Source organism: Triticum urartu, chromosome 2A (genome assembly GCF_056163025.1).
Source record: "Triticum urartu cultivar PI428250 chromosome 2A, HENAU_Tu73, whole genome shotgun sequence".
NCBI classification, from domain to species: domain Eukaryota; kingdom Viridiplantae; phylum Streptophyta; class Magnoliopsida; order Poales; family Poaceae; genus Triticum; species Triticum urartu.
Window position 1 is genome coordinate 15,679,354 of NC_141874.1, and position 18,957 is coordinate 15,698,310.

Consider the following 18,957-nt stretch of genomic DNA (forward strand, 5'->3'; position numbering starts at 1 on the left):
TTTTGACACTTGACGAAACATGATTTTTTTTCATAGTTAAAAGTATCAATGCTTAATGTGAGGTGATGACCTAATTTTTTTTCACTCGGTGTAATTAACAGGATTTGTGGTGTTCCATCTTCGTGGAGTGATTGTCGACGTTGGAGGTGTTGGTCCACGATCGTCTGTCTCCTTTGATCGACTACATCGGAGGGTGAGCAACAATTCCATGACCTCGTCCACTTTTTTTCCATGTCACTAGATTAAATTTTCACATCAAGTCGCGTAACCTAGGTCTCCCGTCCGAAAGGGTTGCATCGATAAATATGCATTCAATTGCATATTTATCACCGCAGCTCTTTCGGATTGTCCAACGCTTTCCACGGACAGCCCGAGGATGTGTAGATTGGGTACGTTGTTCATGCTCTACCCCGTTCCGAGACAGGATTTCGGCGGCGCCTCCCTGTTGTTCTCCGGATGCACATTCTCTCGGCATTTTGCCGAGACGTGTATTTGCAGAACAGCGGGGAGGTGCTGCCGAAATTTTGTCTCGGAATGGGGTAGAGCATGGACAACGTACTCAATCTACACATTCTCGGGTGGGATTAGGACCCATCTTTACCTATTAGAGATGTAGGTGGATTAAATGTCGTTTCTCGTCAACCTTGTAAAAAATAAATATTGATGTGAGTAATTTAAATGAATCCTTAATTTTGTTGTGTGGCTTCCAATAAAGCAGAGATGGCAGATAATCAGTGGATGTATAGTGGGTTTTTCCGTCGGAATCAAGTAACAACAGAGTGGGTCGAGAAAACTGATGTATTTTTGAAAGAGATATTTCGTAGTCCAATGAGGATGGTGCCAGAATGCCCGTGTGCCAGATGTAAGAGGCGTATCCGCAGAGATAAGAGTGAGATGACTAAGCACCTTCGCACGCATGGATTTATGCCAACTTTAATATGCCGATAAACTTTGCCCAGCGGGACCGTGGTAGGGAGGATGTGATACGACAACGCGTCGCTGGTTATGAGGACGATGGGGTTAGAGACATGCTAGATGATGTCTTTGCTGCACAGCCGACACCTCCGTCACATTCAGCGAATGAACCGGAGGAGCCGGAGGAAACCGCAAAGGCCTTCCTGGAAATCTTGGCCTCGTCAAAGAAACCTCTCTATGAGGGTGCCAAGCTGTCCGTGCTGGATGCCATCTCGCAACTGATGGCAGTCAAGGCTGAGTACGGCTGTAGCCGAGGTTGCTTCGAAGCATTTCTGGGAGTATGGGCTAACAGCCTGCCTGAGGGCCATGAACTGCCGAAAACCATGTATGGTACGAAGAAAATCATGAAGGCGCTCTCGATGGACTATGAGAAAATACATGTTTGTCCAAAGAATTGCCTTTTGTTTAGGCATGAGTATGCGGATGACAAGTACTGTAGGAAGTGCGGTTCCTCTCGGTATATTGAGGTGGTCGATAAGCATGGTCAGAAGCAGCAGCTAAAAATCCCTGTGAAGGTTCTTCGGTATCTTGATTTTATAAAAAGACTGCAGCGCCTTTTCATCACCGAGGAGTCTACCAAAATGATGAAGTGGCACAAGGAAGGGAAAAGGTACAATCCAAAAAAAATTGTACATCCATCAGGAGGTGAAGCATGGAAGTCATTCGATATAGAGTACCCGGAGGAAGCAGCCGAGGCTGGGAATGTCAGAATTGCTATAACAGGTGATGTGTTCAATCCATATGGTATGTCGTCTAATCCATACAGCTGTTGGCCCATATTTGTTATTCCGTTGAATCTCCCTCCCGGCGCCATAATGCAACGCAAGACCATGTTCCTGTCGCTTATAATTCCGGGGCCTGAATATCCGGGGAAGAATTTGAGTGTGTTTATGCAGCCGTTGGTGGATGATTTGCACCATTCTTGGTACTTCCCGAGGTTGACATACGACCGACATCTGCAGAAAAATTTCTTGATGAAAGTTTGGCTACAATATTGCATGCATGACTTTCCCGGTTATGCCTTGTTCTGCGGATGGTGTACAAGTGGAAAGATGCCTTGCCCAGTGTGCATGCAGGCCTTGATTTTCATTTGGCTGAAGAAGGGTGGCAAGTATGTTGCATTTGACCTGCATCGACAGTTCCTCCCTCCAGACCATCCTGATAGGGAAGACAAGAAGAACTTCACAAAAGGCAAAGTTGTCCATGAAGTAAACGAGATTCCAACGTTTTCTGGTGCGGATGTGCTTGCTCAGCTAAAAGCTCTTAAGCCTGCCGGTGAGGGGAAAGGCAAAGGCAAAGGCAAAGGCAAAGCCACAGGCGAAGACGAGGGCGAGGGCAAAGGAAAAAGTAAAGGGAAAATTTTTGAAGGATATGGTGAGACGCACAACTGGACTCACATTACCCCCTTCATGCAGCTTCCCTATTTTAAGGACCTCAAACTTCCATACAACATAGACGTGATGCACACCGAAAAGAATGTCGCAGAGTCCCTTTTTCACACGATCCTCAACATTCCTGATAAGACAAAGGATAATGTTAATGCTAGAGTTGATCAACAGAATATTTGCGATAGACCACGTCTACACATGCAGCCTCCCACAGGCAGTCGAAAATCTTGGTTCAAGCCAGATGCTGACTTCGTACTTAAAAAGGATCATAAGATGGAGACATTCAAGTGGCTGAAACACGTCGTGAAGTTCACTGATGGTTATGCGTCGAATATAAGTAAGGGGGTCAATCTTTCAACGGGCAGAGTGATCGGGCTCAAGAGTCATGACTATCATGTATGGATTGAGCGGATTATGCCGGTGATGGTTCGGGGCTATGTTCCCGAACGTGTCTGGCGTGTGCTTGCGGAGTTAAGCCATTTCTTCCGCACGCTTTGTGCTAAAGAAGTATGTCCTGAGAAGATAAAAGAAATGCATAAGAAGGCGCCGGAGTTGATATGCAAGCTAGAGAAGATCTTCCCGCCAGGCTTCTTTACTCCGATGACACATCTCCTTTTGCACCTCCCGAACGAGGTATTGTTGGGGGGCCCTGTGCAGAATCGTTGGCAGTACGGCCCTGAGAGACAGAACAAGCATCTGAGACAGAAATGTGGAAACAAAGCTAAGATTGAAGCTTCCATAGCTGAGGCAGTTATCCTAGAGGAGGTGGCAGACCTCAGGATAGCCTACTATCCGGACCATGTTCCCACGTTGCACAATAAGGTGTCTCGATACAATACAGAAGAACCCAAGTATAAACCCAAGTTGCCTCTATTCATCGGGCAAGGTAGTAGGGCTGGATGCTCGAAATCTTATCTCATGCCACGAGATGAGTGGGAGGATGTCATGTTCTATATCTTGCACAACATCAAGGAAGTTGAGGATGAGTGGATGAGGTAATACCTTTGCACCATTCTTTTAGTCAATTCGTTATGTTCACTTTGCCTAGTTCTTATACCGCTTTTCTTATTGTAGTCGATTCGTTGAAGAAGAATGGACGGGAATGCTGCCTCCTTCTGAAGCGGAGGCACTTGCTCTTCTCCGAAAGGGTGCTGATGGAAGGAAAAATTTCGTTGCGTGGTTCATCGAGAAAGTAATTTTTCACACTTTCTATTAAACTCATGCACCCTATAATTTCAATTAAACTCATGCACCCTATAATTTCAATTAAACTCATGCACCCTATAACTTCAATTAAACTTGTAGGGAAATGATCCGATCAAATCAATGGATGAAGAATTGAGATGGGTTTCCATGGGTTTTGATCCTGTTGTCATGACATGCGAAAAGTATGATGTGAATGGGTATCGCTTCCATACAGAGGAGCACCAGAACAGTCGGCCTGATCCCAAAACCATAAATACTGGAGTCTTCACTAAAGGAGATAATGAAGTAGATTACTACGGAAGGGTAGGAAAAATATACGAGCTTACATTCAAACGTGGCCGCGAACACCTAAGTCTCACTGTGTTCAAATGCCGATGGTTCGACCCCAAAAAGGGTCTGAGACATACGCCTTCTGTTGGTTTAGTTGAAGTTAAACCATCAACCGTCTATGCCGGAGCTGATCTCTTTATCGCCGCTACCCAGGCCACACAAGTATATTATCTGCCTTACCCATGCCAGAAAGAGTACCTAAAGGGTTGGGAAGTTGTGTTCAAGGTGTCGCCGCATGGTAAGCTACCGGACCCGAACGATGATGATTACTACAACATAAACCCCATGACATACGAGGGAGTGTTCTATCAAGAGGAACATGATGACGTGGTCCGAAACAACAAGGATGATGACTTGGGTTATGTTGACCTGGACCCAAACGACGACGACGCACGGATTGATGGTGAGGCAGTTGTGAATCAAAGAGACATAATTATGCTTGAAAAGTTAAATGAAGACGCTGACGATGAGGAAGAGCCTCCACCTCCGTCAGACAACGAAGAAGATATGCGTGATAGTGATGATGAGACCGGTCCACAAATAGATTACAATAGTGATGATTCATATGGTTTCTAGAAAATGTAAGTTCTTTTAATGATCATTACAATAGTATGCTTAATGTGCTCTTCTGGTATTAATGTTTTTCCTGTATGCTTGTTTAATTGATATCCTTACTAATTGTTTATTCTCTTCTCAATGCAGGTTTAATAATCATGGGCAAGTCCAGCGGCGCTAGTTTCCTCAGTAAATTTAAAGGACTTACTCGGAGTGGACGAGCCCACAAGGTTCCCTCCCGACTACGCGAGGATGACACCTCACAGGGAGGTGGAGGGGTCGGGGGAGGAGACCCTAGAGGAGGAGGCGGTGGGGGGAGAGCCCCTAGAGGAGGAGGCGGTGGGGGGAGAGCCCCTAGAGGAGGAGGAGGTGGGGGGAGAGGCAACCGGGGCAAAAAACTCCGGGCCGTGTCTGAAATAGGAGGGTCTTCTTCGATGCCCTCCTATACAGAGGCACCTTCTGAGTCTGAGGAGGAGGAGTATGTTCCTGATGGCGAGGAGGAGGAGGCCGAGGAGGAGGGTGAGGAGGAGGAGGAGGCCGAGGAGGAGGGTGAGGAGGAGGCCGAGGAGGGTGGAGGGGAGGTTGATCCCGCGTTGTGGGGTGACTTGCCACCGGGTTCTTCGCAGGGGTGGCTGCGTGGTAATGCCGGACTACCTACACCACCTTCTATCGAGGAGCACAAGTGGCTCATTGAACCTGTGGGGACAGAGTAAGTGCCTCGAAATCATATTTTCAACACATGACAACATTTTCTTATTGTACACATGGCAATCATTTGATTCTTTTGCAGAAACTGGATCCTTCACGGAAAGGGCCGTAAACCGAACGGCCGTATCACTGTCCTGTTGAAGGAGTTTTGGCCTGGCCTATTCTGCCCGCGGCCAGACAGGGACCCGCAGCAGCGGGTTTTGGCCACGAGCTGGGCCCACTACGAGGCTTGCAGCAACGCGGAGTACGGGACGACCGCTAAGGCCGTGATCACCAAATTTTGGGTAAGTTCTCTTCTGAATCACTTGTCTTCAGTTTCGTTCATAGTTTATCATTGAATCACTCAACTCATGCCTTGTTTGCTTCTGGTTTTTGCATGATTGCAGCAACTCTATAGAGTTCTTGACGAGCACAAGGCCAGAGCCGACGTGGTCTTGCTTGCGGCTGCGAAGAAGAAAGCTCGTCAGTTGCAGTACGAGGTGCGCTGGGTTGCCGTCTCGCAGTACTACCACTACTACCTGCACCAAAAGATGCCCAAAACTCAAGCGCAGAAGCTACGACTTACCTTGAGCAAGGAGCAGTTCATGATGGTAACTATTACTAAATTTTCATTGTTTCAAGCAGTCAACTATATGTTTCGTGCTCACATGTCATGCTTCCAAAATTTGCATAGGTTGTTCCTCGTTGGTGCTATGGAAGGCATGACGGATGGGCGAGTTTGGTGGATAGGTGGCTCGGCGCCGATGCAGAGTTTGCTGCCAAGAGCATCAAGGCCCGGGCTAACCGTGGAGACGACGGGACACACGGCCAAGGAAACAGGAACCACTGGGGCTTCAAGGCCATGAAGGTATATCTATGTGCATGATGCATTTTTGTTCTTCTTTACGTCATGTTCTTATGTATGGCTGACTTCTATTTGGTGTTGTAGGAGGACAAGTTGAAGAGGCCGCTCTCAGACATGGAGTCGTGGAAGCTGGCCCGCGAGCGGAGTCATCGCAAGGAGGGCGAGAGCCAGTACTACGGCAAGACCGAGGAGCACCTGGGGTCTTACATTCATCACTATCAGGAGTTGCATCCGGATGTTCCTGTTGCTGAGGTCGCCCAGTCTCAGATCAACGACACGGCGGTGGTGGCCATCCAGGGGAAGAAGAATGGCCGGTATCCGTGTTTCGATGGCTTGATCACTCCTTCGACCTCGTACACACGGCTTCGGGCTAGCAACCCGAGCCAGTTAGAGAGTACGGGGCGTTCACAGACTCCCTTAGCCCGCCAGCATGCTGTAAGTACTTCCTCCTTATCTTCTTCTATCTTGCATTCTCAGTTTATTTTCAGCATTGCTCACTTAGAAACAACCTAAATTATGTAGGCATATAAGGAGTTTGTCGAGCATAGGAATCTCGAGGTGCGGGAGTACTTGAAACGAGTGAAGGCAAACGATGATTACAACCGTCAGATGATGACGGTTAGTTCTGCCCTCTTAAAACCAACCTAAATTTTTGCACTTTCATTCCTTCTGATCTTCTAGTTTGCTTGTTTAACTAACATTCAGGCTATGTTGGCGTCTTGGACTAACCGCACGGATCCACCACAAATGGGACCCCCACCACCACCTGCGGGAGAACCCCCACACGTGCCCACGTTCGATGAATGGGTGGCACTAGGCAGTGATGGTTCGGTTAGTACATTTGCCTAACTACTAGCAAACTAGTTCTCGTTCATGAAACACTATCATATCATATTTACCGTTAGAATCTTTTCTGAAACATGTTGGGGACCGGTGGCTCGACTCCTGCTTCGTCGACCCCAGTCACTCCGATCTGGCAGAGTGGTGGTGGTCGCGATGACGGTTTTGGCGGAGGTGGTGGTGGTGGTTTTGGCGGAGGTGGTGCTTTTGACGGAGGTGGTGGTGGTTATGGCGGAGGTGGTGCTTTTGGCGGGGGTGCTCTTGCTTCATGATTCCGTGCATGTGGCCATCGTGCCATGCCTTTCATATTCCTACTTTTATCATGTTTCATGTCTTGCACTACTTTTATGTTCATGAACTTCCATCGGTGATGATCTTTAGATGATGTGATGAACTTGAGTATGTTTAGATAATGATGGTGAACTTGAGTATGTTTAGATGAACTTGAGTATGTTCACATGATGAATTGTCATATTTCTTCATAATTTCATATTGTTCTGTTTTGAAATGCTGTCAAATGAATTGGAAAAGAGAAAGCAGGGAAAATAAAAAAAACAAAAAAAAACTATGCCTACGGCAAAGCTGTCGGCATATATACGCCCAGGAGTTACCAGGGCTTGCCATGTGGCAAACTATGCCGACGGCTTTGCCATAGGCATAGCCTTGCTGCCAGGAGAAACCAGGAGCTGCCACGTGGCAGACATATGCCTACGGCAAAGCCGTCGGCATAGATGGAAATCTATGCCGACGGCTTTGCCGTAGGCATATGTCTGCCGCCAGGAGAAGCCGGGGGACGACACGTGGCGCAGGTATGCCGACGGCTAGGTCGTCGGCATAGATGGAAATCTATGCCCATCTATGCCGACGGCCAAGCCGTCGGCATAGCCGCGCCACGTGTCGTCTCCTGAATCGCGCCACGTGTCGTCTCCTGAATCGCGCTGTTGACGGCGCCGTCCGCTGCCGTCAGACGGAAAACAACGCCGACAGCTAAACTATGCCGACGGCTATCCCACGGCCGTCGGCATATGCACCTATGCCGACGGCTATACTACGCCGACGGTCTGACACATCTACGCTGACGTGATCTACGCCGACGGGGCTATGCCGACGGCGGCCGTAGGCATAGATCTATGCCGACGGCAAAGGACCTATGCCGATGGCCCTGGGCCGTAGGCATATCCCGCGAGTCCGGTAGTGGCGTGAGAGCAGTTTGTCATCAGCAGGCTCTCATTCCGATCTTGTACGCTACAAACTGATCGAACTCTGTTCATATTAATGATGAATTCAATGTTTTTGGTCTCACTCTCATTTTGTGGTGTCTTCCTTAATTAGGAACCTGAGGTGTTGGATGAAGGGCATTGACAGATGACACCGATGGTTGCCAGGAGGAGGCTTCAATCACCCGCTGAGCATCCGGTTAGGTAATGCCTGGTTTTGGTAATCTACATGCGCTTGTTGCTGTGGGCAGTTTAGGATGATGATGTCCAGACCAGCTATATCTGTTGCTGTAGTTTAGAAGTCTGCTTTAGGTAGGATGCACTCGCTGCCCATGGATTGATGTTGGCAGTTCGGCATGCTTGTGCCTTGTTTGTTTGCTGAAACCATAATAAGCAGGTAGAATTGAAGGCCGTTGGCAGAGTTTGCTACGGCTGAAAACCATGGAGATAGAGTTCCCCTTGAACTGTTTTTGGGTCTGGTTGCCTTGTCAGTTTTATAAGAAATGAAATTGACCGGTATATCTTTCTAATTTTGTTCATGTAAAATGGACTAAACTGTACGGTTTAATGATAGGGTATGTTAATAGTCTCCACCATGGATAGCGTATCGAAATTTGTAATTTTTTCTATATTGGGTGTACTGAAGAAAAGCTTACTGAATGCAGTGTCTCCACCTTCATTTAGTACCACGTTGCTAGTTCCTTCTGAGTTACTTGCTGCCCCAAGTACTACTGTGAATTTATTCTTCATTTAGTACCACGTTGCTATTTCATTCTGAGTTACTTCCTGGCCCAAGAAGTAATACTATGAAGTTTATTCTTTTACATGAAGAGAGAAAAGTGTAAGTGAAGCCTTTTTTGAGCCGCAGTGTTACATTGTCGCTACTGAAATAGTTAAATTTATCTAGGGCTTCAACATGGGTGGCCTGCAACTCCGGTTGCCTGCTCGAAAGCATATGCCATCTCGATCAGCCTCGGCTCATACACCTGCAGCCTGCCAAAGCATATGCTAAAGGGCAACCCCTTTTCGTCGTACCCGCCGGCACAACGACGCCAGGGTGGCCACACCGATGGCGAGAATGATAGAAATATCAATGTTAGGCACCACAATCGTGTCCAATTGGTGGTCCATCATAAGCTTCTTTATCCCATTCGCGTTCAGCTCCTTCAGGCCATGTTCGGTTAATCCCCTCATCACACGGATTGAAGGGGATCGGGGAGGTTTTAGGGGAATTTTGACTTGCAAGGGATTAAATCCCTTTCAAGCCTCTCCATTCCCTGCCTAACCGAACAAGGCCCCAGGCGACAGATCGCGGCTCTCTCCACAAGGCCAATGACGTTTGTTCTTTGGGCAGCGATAAGGTCGGGCTGCCCGAAATATTTCACCTTCTTCTGCACCAACATGTAAAAAATAAAATCTAAGAGCTTAAATAAAGAGTAAGTTCCATTAACCGGCATGTTGATGCTACCTTTTTTAGTTCTATTGCCTAATGATCAGTGCAAAAAAATTGAGAAAAAATTGACAAACCTATTGAAATTTATGTTCGGGATTGATTACATCAAACTAGACGAGCACAAGCACACGCGCGCGGGCGCGCGCACACACCCACCCACCCACACACACACACACACACACACACACACACACACACTTTAGCCAAGGACATGTAGCGTGCTTTTTATTCTTCTCTTTATTTCTCTTTGATTTTTCCAGTCTTACAATAGCTAGCTCTACCATGTACACATACACGCAAAAAACAACATACACACTCCATTTTTTCACTACTACGCATATAAGATTTGTCTGAAATCAAACTTTATAAAGTTTGACCATGTTTACAGAAAAAATATCAACATTCACAATACCAAATCAATATTATTAAAACCATTATGAAATTAATTTTTGTATTATATAACTTTAGTATTGTAGATGTTGGTATTTTTTAATAAAAAATTGGTCAAAATTTACGAGATTGGACTTAAGACAAATCTTATATGTGGAGTAAAAAGTAATAGAGGGAGTAGCTACAACCAATAGTAATCGGACACGGCAAGACAAAAGTAGTAAGTTATTACTCCCTCCATTTCTTTATGTAAGGTGTATTATTTTTGGCACGGTGACTGAGGCACATAACTATAGCTAATTTAGGACAGAATTACCCTTGTCTAATTCGTTAATTAGCGGGGGGGGGGGGGGGGGGGGGGAGATACTTTCCCTTTTTTCTCTACAAGGAGAGATACATGCAATTGACAGAAAGATACTTTTTTTTTCTATAGGGCCGAAAACGTAATTAAGAGGAATTAGAAGAAATGCATCTTACATTGTGTAATTTTATCCAAAAATAAATACACCTTATATAAAGGAATATCTGGAGTACTATTCAATTTAGACTACTAATCCTATATGATACAGGTTGACTCAGATTAGTGGTACTAATCAGTATGAAAGCCAAAGACGCTTGTAAACTTACCAACTAATTTAACGTTTATATTATGGTGACCGTTCACTGGGAGAGCGTGACATTTCGAACGTTTGTTCTAACAGGTTAATTACATCGAGGGCGATAAGGTCGGGCTGCCCGAAATATTTCAGTTTCTCCTGCACCAACATGTAAAAAAAAAATCTTAGAGCTTACATAAAGAGTAAGTTCCATTAACTGCCATGTTGATGCTACCTTTTGCGAGTTTTATTGCCTCATCATCTTTGAAAAAAATTTGATAAATTTTTGGCAAACATGTATCATGCACACACACAAAAACTTTAGCCAAGGACATGTATCGTGCCTTTATTTTTCTCTTCATTTCTTTTTAACTTTTTACAGTCTTACAGTAGCTAGCCCTACCATGTATATACACACACAAAAACCAACGTACTCTCTTCCTTTCTTTTACTACGCATATAAGGTTTGTGTGAAGTCAAACATCTTCAAGTTTGACCATGTTTATAGAAAAAATATCAACATTCACAATATCAAATCAATATTATTAGATGCATTATGAAATTAGTTTTTATCTTTTCTGAAACATAAGGACAGCTTATGATTTCCTTGTGGGGTTGCGCAATGGAGGCTCGGGTGATGGGCAGCTGGATATCCACTCACAATTCTGTGTGTAAGCAACTCAGCATGCATCGCGTGTATCTATGCCATCGTAGTCTTAGCTCCTAGTAGTGCATACTGCTGGTCTGCCATAAACTGCGTTCTTATCAAGTCCAACCTCCTAAATTCCTAATCCGGCACGCCCGCATCACCCACATTCGCGTCCTGCATCTGCAACCACCGTCTACCACTCAGGTCGGAGATCGTAGAATGATCATGGGGTATGAGCTGGCCACCAAGGCTCTTGTTGTTAGACTTGTGCTTGGCGCCGCCGTTGCCGGCAGCATCACGCCGAACAAGGCCATCGTGCGGCAGGTGTCGGCGGTCTATGTGTTCGGCGGCTCCATGCTGGACGTAGGCAACAACAACTATTACCGAAAAAGACTTTCGCCCCGCTTTATATATAAAGCAAAGATCATCAACAATCCGGTACAACGCACGCCACCGGAGCACGCACACACACCCAAACAGGGGCGGACCCAGGACAAAAATGACCCGGGGTCCCATGTGTATCACATATATGTGGATATGAAGTCATAATATAGATAGAAGTAACACACTTAACAGTACGTACAATATACCTTATAGAATACAGTATGACGATGAATATGATTGCCAAAGGTCCAAAATAAAGATTTCGCTCGAAATATTAGTTGATTGCTGGAAATTGAACAGTAAATGAGAATCAAAGTGTCCAAATTATGAATGAAGTATAACCTATGATGAGAAAATGCAACACTAGATTTGTCTGTAAATCAAAAACTAAAACCACTTAGCACATAGTAATTACAGTTGTGTAATAAGTAAGTTAAAACCATTACCTTTCTAAAAGATTTCCTGGGTTCTTTCATGGCCTCAAAGCGATCAATTACTGCATCATTTGTAACCTTCCTCATTTCGCTTTTCTCCACATAACAAATAAGGTTGTACTTCAAGGCGTCGTCGCCAAGACGATTTCGCAAATATGTCTTCACAATTCTCATAGCTGAAAAAGATCTCTCAACTGTAGCGGTGGCATCAGGAAATACTAGTGCTAGCTTCAAAAGTCGATCACAATGTGACGGGCCTTCATCTTGCACTATGGTTCTCCTCTTTTTTAGAAACCTTTCCATAAACTGAGCTTCTCCTGCAATTTGTAATTATTTAGATAATTAATTTTTTCACAAAAGGAAAAAAATTAAGAATCATGTGTATACATACATAACATGAATTGCACTTGCATAGCTATAAAATAAAACTTACTTGACATGTTGCTGCCTTGCCGGTGCTTCCAGCCGTCCTAATCTCCTAGAATATTGCAGTATTCTTCTCAACTCATCCACTAACCACTACAATAGCTAAATAGTCCAATAGCTAATACAGTCAAAATTTCTAGTCTTACCGAATAGCCCTAATTTCCTAGGGTTAGACAAACAAATTAAGAATTAGAGCAGAATTTAGGAATTGAAATAGAGGCAGACACACACTGCGAATTGGTGGCTGAGCTCGAGGGGAGGACGCTCAGCCAGGATAATGATGAGATCTCGTGGAGGCTAACTGCTTCACAAAAATTCTCGGTCAAATCCTTATACGAGAAGCTTACGGAGGGGAATGAGCTTGATAAGGCTAGGGGTCTGTGGAAGGCTGGCATTCCCCTCAAGATTAAGATTTTTATGTGGCAAATGTTTCGCAATCGCCTGCCAACCTCAGATAATGTGGCCAAACGCAACAGGCCGGCGAATGGGACATGTGCCATCTGTGGCCTTGGGGAGGAAGCTAACCACGTATTCTTCAGATGCTGTCTCGCTAGATTTACGTGGAGTGCGGTCAGAGATACTTTTAATCAGAATTGGAACCCGCAAAGTAGCGTCGATCTTCTTAACTTGTTATCCGTAGAGCGGGGTGCGAATGCGAGGGTGGTATGGCGCAGCGTAGGGGCGATGCTTTTGTCCATTTGGGCCGTGAGGAACAAAATTACTAGCGAGCACAAGTTTTCTGCTCACCCCGCTGAGATTCTTTTCAAATGTCATCTTTTCTTACAGGTTTGGGCGCCATTGGGGAAGCAGCGTGACGAGGAGCGCATGATCGAGACTATGGGGCAGATCAAGTAGTGCATGACGAGAGCAACATTTAATTTAGTTGTGTCGCGAACTATGTTATGATCTTTCTTCGCTTGTTTGAACCTTTAGCTTTATCTTTGCCGGGATGTTGAGCCCGCTGAACTGAGGTCGGTTTGGTTTGTAAGCTTAAACCTTGTGTGGATGCTGCCATATGGCTTTATTAATTTAAAGTGGGACGTTTCGTGCGTCTTCGTTCCAAAAAAATTAAGGTCTGATGAAACATATCTTAACTGATTGGGCGAATTGGGGGATCTGGCGAAGTAGATGAACAGGCGAGGGGTGAAGGGCGACGAGGCGACAAGCCATGAAGCGCATCGGCCGAACGGCGAGTAGACGAACAGGCAAGGTGATACGCGAAGCCACGTATTGACGTACGTACAGATGGATCGATGCCTGGGCCTAGGCTTTCACCAGGGCGTGCTGTGCTGCTAGTCGGTCGGGCCTTGTTGGCTAGTTGTGGCCCTTTTGTCTGTACCGGGTGTCCCATTAGGAAATTTAGGGGTGTTCAGGCCTTTGTGGGCCCTATATGTATGAGGTAAGGTAATTTTTTACCCGGTGTCATGGGCTACCTGTTGGGTCAACATGGGCCCGTCCCTGTACCCAAGGCAGGATATATAGGTATTGAGCGCAGCAACACCACCCCTAACACTACATGAGCAACCGGAGGCCTCAATCGTGAACTCGCCACCACGAAGAGAAGAGACTACATACGACGAACCGTGGGCTCCAAGGCGGTGCCTACAGAAAGGTTATGACACCGAAGCGCCGCCACCGCCCGACCCAAAGATCAGAGTTTTCCCTGGAGCAACACGACGGGCAGTGAGAGCCGCGACGACGCCTTCAACAAGGGAACGAGCATCGCCGCCGCCGGTCCATCCGAAGACAGAAATGTTTTCACCCCGGTCAATATTCACCGCCACCGAACATCACACCCTGGCTACCACGCCGCCCACACGGCCATGGCCACCAGGCAGCACCAAGCCACGGGCTTTTCCCAGGAGCACTGCAACAACAACTATTTACCGGGGAAGAACGTACCCCGTGCTAACATGCCCTACCACGGCATCGACATGCCCGGCTCCGGCAAACCTACCGGAAGGTTCAGCAACGGCTACAACACCGCCAATTTCGTTGGTACGTCGGCCATACTTACTACAGTATACCACCTCACAACGAATTCTTTTGAGATAGTCCATGTGATTTGGCTGCATATATGTACGACGCCGCAGTGACGAGCATGGGTTTCGAGAGTAGCCCTCCACCGTATCTGTTGCTGGAGTCGAGCTCCCGCCTTCTTGTGCTCACCGCTCTCGCCGCTGGTGTGAACTATGCGTCCTCAGGAGCTGGCATCCTAGACTCCACCGTAAGTCTATTCTGTGTATCTTACCCAATACACAATACCAAAAGCATATGCATAGTAGGTACGTTGGTAAGTTAACTATATTCATGCATGTACGAAGAACGCGGGCGGCAACATCCCGTTGTCAAGGCAGGTACGCTACTTTGGCACCACCCGGTCCAAGATGGTGGCCAGCAATGGCGCCGACGCGGTAAGTGCCCTGCTCTCGAGGTCTGTCTTCCTCATCGGCTTTGGTGGCAACGACCTTGCCACCTTCACGAGGACGGAACAGGCCAGCAACAGATCGGCTGCAGAGCAGCATAGTGACGTCGTGACATTCTATGGCAGCCTCATCTCCAACTACTCTGCCGCCATCACGGTAAGTAAACCTAGTCAGTTTAGCTACACTTCAGTCGACTGATCTGACTTTTGGTCAGCTAATTTTAAGAGGGGCTCACCGGAGGGAAGGAAGAACCAGCCACGACGAGCACAAGAGAAGGGCGAGGAGCACGACGAGCTGATCCATGTTGATCTGTTGTAGCTGCTGCCTGTAAATGGGTGTGTGTTTCCATATTTATACACGGAGTGAGAGAGAGGGGGGCCTTGCTGCGACGTCCAACCATGAATGAATGATCATGCAAAATGACTAGGCGTGTGAGTGTGACATAACACTGGCCACTCACACCTAACACTTGTCATTAGTGTATCAATCAACCATATTAGTAGTGTATATGATGATAACATAAGTATGTTGGTAACACAACTATTATTTTGTTAGTATTCTTTCCGCCCACTTTTTGGAGTGCTCACATGAAATAGGAGTACATCTCAATCTGTTTTAAGGATCAACGATGACACTTTTTTTACAAATAATGCACTAGTTAAATATCCGTAATCATAACGTGTGCATTATGATCTACTCCCCCTGTCCTAAAGTTAATGCAAAGTTCAGTCATTTATTTTGGGACAGAAGAAGTATCATATGAAGGAGTACGTTTCTCCCCATTAGACCGACGCCGAGACCGAAAACGAGAGGACGCGTCCATTGCAGCCTCCTCCACGCCGATTAACTGGCCACTCTGATGGAATGTTTTATATGAACTTGTTTCAACAAAGAGAAGCACGATGGAGCACTCCTCTTTTGAGATGCTCGGAGTCTCACCTTATAGACGTGCGGACATGGAGTATTTGATCCCGAGCTCATATGCTCCCGCATGAACAGTAAAATCCAAAAAAATAGTAAAGAAATTTTTAAAAAACTGATTTTTTTGTGATGAACATTGATAAATTTTCTAGCTTCATGCAAAATTTCAGATTGAAATGACATTCGTGGAGGTCTGGGAAAAAATCAATGGTTCAAAAAGACTATTGTTGGAAGCATTTTGGACCATCGATTTTGTTACTTTTGCCCAGATCTCCACGAATGTCATTTCAACCTAAAATTTTGCATGCGGCTAGAACATTTATCAATGTTTATCATAAAAAAATTCAGATTTTTAAAATTGTTTTAGTGTTTTTTTCGATTTTACTGTTCATGCAGGAGCATATGAGCTCAGGATCAAAAGAGCACTTTCGGGAAGGGATCACCCTATACACTGGTGAAAAAACAGCTAGTTACAACTTTAGTTGGTGGCGCATCACTTTCAAACAATGCTAGTACTATTTTTTTCAAATACTGGTGGTGGTTTCATATGTGGTCCGTCAGCTTTACAGGGTTAGTGATGGCGCTGCTTTTTTTTGAACACCTCACAACTCTGATGGCCCATCTGTACTCACCGTTTGAAAGATAGTGGTGTGCTACTTATGAGGTGCATTGGGTTTTTTTTTCAAAGAGGAAGGGTGAAGCGATATAGTAAGTATTTACCATGGTGAGAACTAATGTTATCGAACCAATAGAAGAATCACACCAAGCCTAATGAACAACACATGCAAACACAAGAGCAAATACTTGCAGCCAACGTGGGCAATAGGGTTGTCAATCCCCTTGAACTCGTTACTTGTAAGGATTAAATTTAGTAGTGGTAGATATATAAATTACAAAATAAAATAAAATTAATTTAAACAAGATATTTTTCTTTTTATATAATAAAAGTAGAGCCCGGGGCCATAGTGTTCACTACTGGATTCTCTCTTGAAACATAGCATACAGTGGGTAAACAAACTACTGTTAGGCAACTAATAGAAAAATGCATAGTTATGATGTTATTCATAGCAATGATCATGTACATAGGCATTACATCCGTGACAAGTCGACCGAAATGATTGTGCATCTACTACTATTACTCGACCAATCGACCGTTATCCGGCATACATCCACCCCGTTGTTTTACCCTTAATGGCAACAATACAAATACGTGTCTCGCTACCCTATGACCGGATGAGGACACCATAAGATTGAACCCATTACAAAGCACCTCTTCCACTGAAGATAAATCAAACTAGTTGGCTAAACCAAACAGATAGATTGGCAGGAAATATAAAGTTATAACAATCATGCATAATAAAGTACAACAAATACTCAAATACTATCAATGAATAATCTGATCATAAAACCACAATTCATCGGAATCCCAACAAACACACCACAGAAGAAGATTACATCGGATAGAACTTCATGAAGATCATGGAGAACTTTGAATTGAAGATCAAAAGAGAGAAGTCATCTAGCCAACACATATGGACCCGTAGATCTGTGGTGAAGTACTCACACATCATTGAAAGGAAACAAGGTTGATGTAAAAACTCTCCGTGATTGATTCCCCCTCCTGCAGAGTACCGTTAAAGGCCTCGAGATGGGATCGCGGAAGAACAGAAGTTTGCTGCGGCGAAAAATATATTTTTAGTCACTCTCTGTTGGTTTTGAGATTTATGAGAATTTATGAAGATGGAATTAGGTCAAACGGAGCTCTATGGGTCCCACACGCTCAGGGGGCCCTCGACGCAAGTTAGGTCCCGCATTTGTCAGGCTTTGGATTATCGGTCGCCTGGGACATGGTGAGTGAGGAGTCTGTCTGCACTACGAGGAAAAAGCCTATACACAGAATCTTACCGACAACGTGTTTTAAAATAAGGCGCTGCTGCTATATAGCAGTAGCTCGCTCCGGCAGAACGCGTTGCTGAAATAAAAGTAGCAGTAGCGCGCCTCCAGTAAGCCGCGCTATTGCTATAATTGCCACGACCCCGCTGCGAAGTTAGTTCTAGCAGCAGCGCGTTAGTACGAAGAGCGCTACTGCTACAGATCATAGCAGTAGCGCATTCCTGTAATACCCGCTACTGCTAAGTTTACTACAAAAATTTAGTCCCACCTCGCTCCGCGAAGAGGGTTTCTACCACTTTAAATATGTTACTTCTCAAATTATCACAAGCACTTGGTCTTCATTGAACTCTATGTGTAGAATTTGTGGCCGCAATATGAGTCTTCACCGGTTCCTAAACCGGTGAGGACACAAATCAGATTGTACACAAAAAGATCATTGACGATCAATGTATTTTTAATGTTTATTTTTACATGCTGACACATAGCAGTAGCCCGTTCTGAGTGAAAGGCGCTACTGCTAGGTCGTTCAGCAGTAACGCATTTCCCTATAGCGCGCTACTGCTAATCCATTCAATCTCCCACCCCTCACTCTCGTCTCTCCGATCCACTCACACTCACACTCACTCGATCTCCCCCATCACCCCCCCTCCCGTGCGCCGGTCCTCCCCCGCCGGCCGCCGTCGCGTACCCCTCCTCCCTCTACGCCGCCGTCACCTCCTCCTCCTCGCTGGACTCGGTACCGCCCTCCTCCTCTGTCCTCCCTCCACTCCTCCATTCGCCGCCGGCCGGCCCCTCCTCGCTCCACCTTCCTCCTCCGTCCTAGTCTCCCCCCTCCTTCTCACTCCTCCCTCCTCCATCCACAACCCCTTCTCCATGCTACATTTTGATTTAGTAGGCTAGTTCATATGCAACATTTTGATTTAGTTGATTTAGTAGGCTAGTTGGTTTAGTTGATTAGAACATTTTGATTTGGTTGATTTAGTAGGCTAGTTGATTTATAGAACATTTTGATTTAGTTGATTTAGTACGCTAGTTGATAGCTCTGAAGATTTGGCACGACCTAGCTAGATGCTTGGAAAGAAATGCACCATTTTATTGTTATTTTTTCTGTACATGGATAGCTAGATGCTTTTGTTTTTCTCTAATAAGTTATTTTTTGGCAAAATGTAGGTGCCAATTTAGTTAAATTTGCGACTTGTCTTTTTAATCAGTTATCTTAGGCAATAGAGGCCAAATTAGATGAAATGTCTTGGTAGGTGGTACCCTGATTTGGTAGATATTTGTGAGAAGTTTTTTCGGCAATAGGTGCCACTGAAATGCTT

At 45.5% G+C, this 18,957-nt stretch overlaps 3 protein-coding genes and 1 long non-coding RNA gene across 4 annotated transcripts; all 4 read left to right on the forward strand.

Moving 5' to 3' along the window:
* Positions 1–3,281: 3,281 nt before the first annotated feature.
* LOC147982925 (uncharacterized) lies at positions 3,282–4,488 on the forward strand. The gene is made up of 3 exons (XM_087540589.1): positions 3,282–3,358; positions 3,438–3,555; positions 3,669–4,488. Exons 1-3 carry the CDS (start codon positions 3,282–3,284, stop codon positions 4,473–4,475), a joined length of 1,002 nt encoding a protein of 333 aa, XP_087396715.1. The 3' UTR covers positions 4,476–4,488.
* On the forward strand, positions 4,488–6,343 carry LOC147982926 (uncharacterized). Its single transcript, XM_087540590.1, has 6 exons — positions 4,488–5,163; positions 5,245–5,446; positions 5,549–5,752; positions 5,836–6,009; positions 6,091–6,266; positions 6,304–6,343. Exons 1-6 carry the CDS (start codon positions 4,613–4,615, stop codon positions 6,341–6,343), a joined length of 1,347 nt encoding a protein of 448 aa, XP_087396716.1. The 5' UTR covers positions 4,488–4,612.
* A 13-nt stretch (positions 6,344–6,356) lies between these two features.
* On the forward strand, positions 6,357–7,194 carry LOC125547798 (uncharacterized). The gene is made up of 3 exons (XR_015615539.1): positions 6,357–6,441; positions 6,529–6,624; positions 6,712–7,194. It is a non-coding gene; the product is annotated as an uncharacterized LOC125547798 (long non-coding RNA).
* Positions 7,195–14,218: 7,024 nt separating this feature from the next.
* Positions 14,219–15,139, forward strand: LOC125529110 (GDSL esterase/lipase At5g55050-like). The gene is made up of 4 exons (XM_048693514.2): positions 14,219–14,393; positions 14,489–14,622; positions 14,720–14,977; positions 15,047–15,139. The coding sequence occupies exons 1-4, from the start codon at positions 14,219–14,221 to the stop codon at positions 15,137–15,139; spliced, it is 660 nt and encodes a 219-aa protein (XP_048549471.2).
* Positions 15,140–18,957: the final 3,818 nt, after the last annotated feature.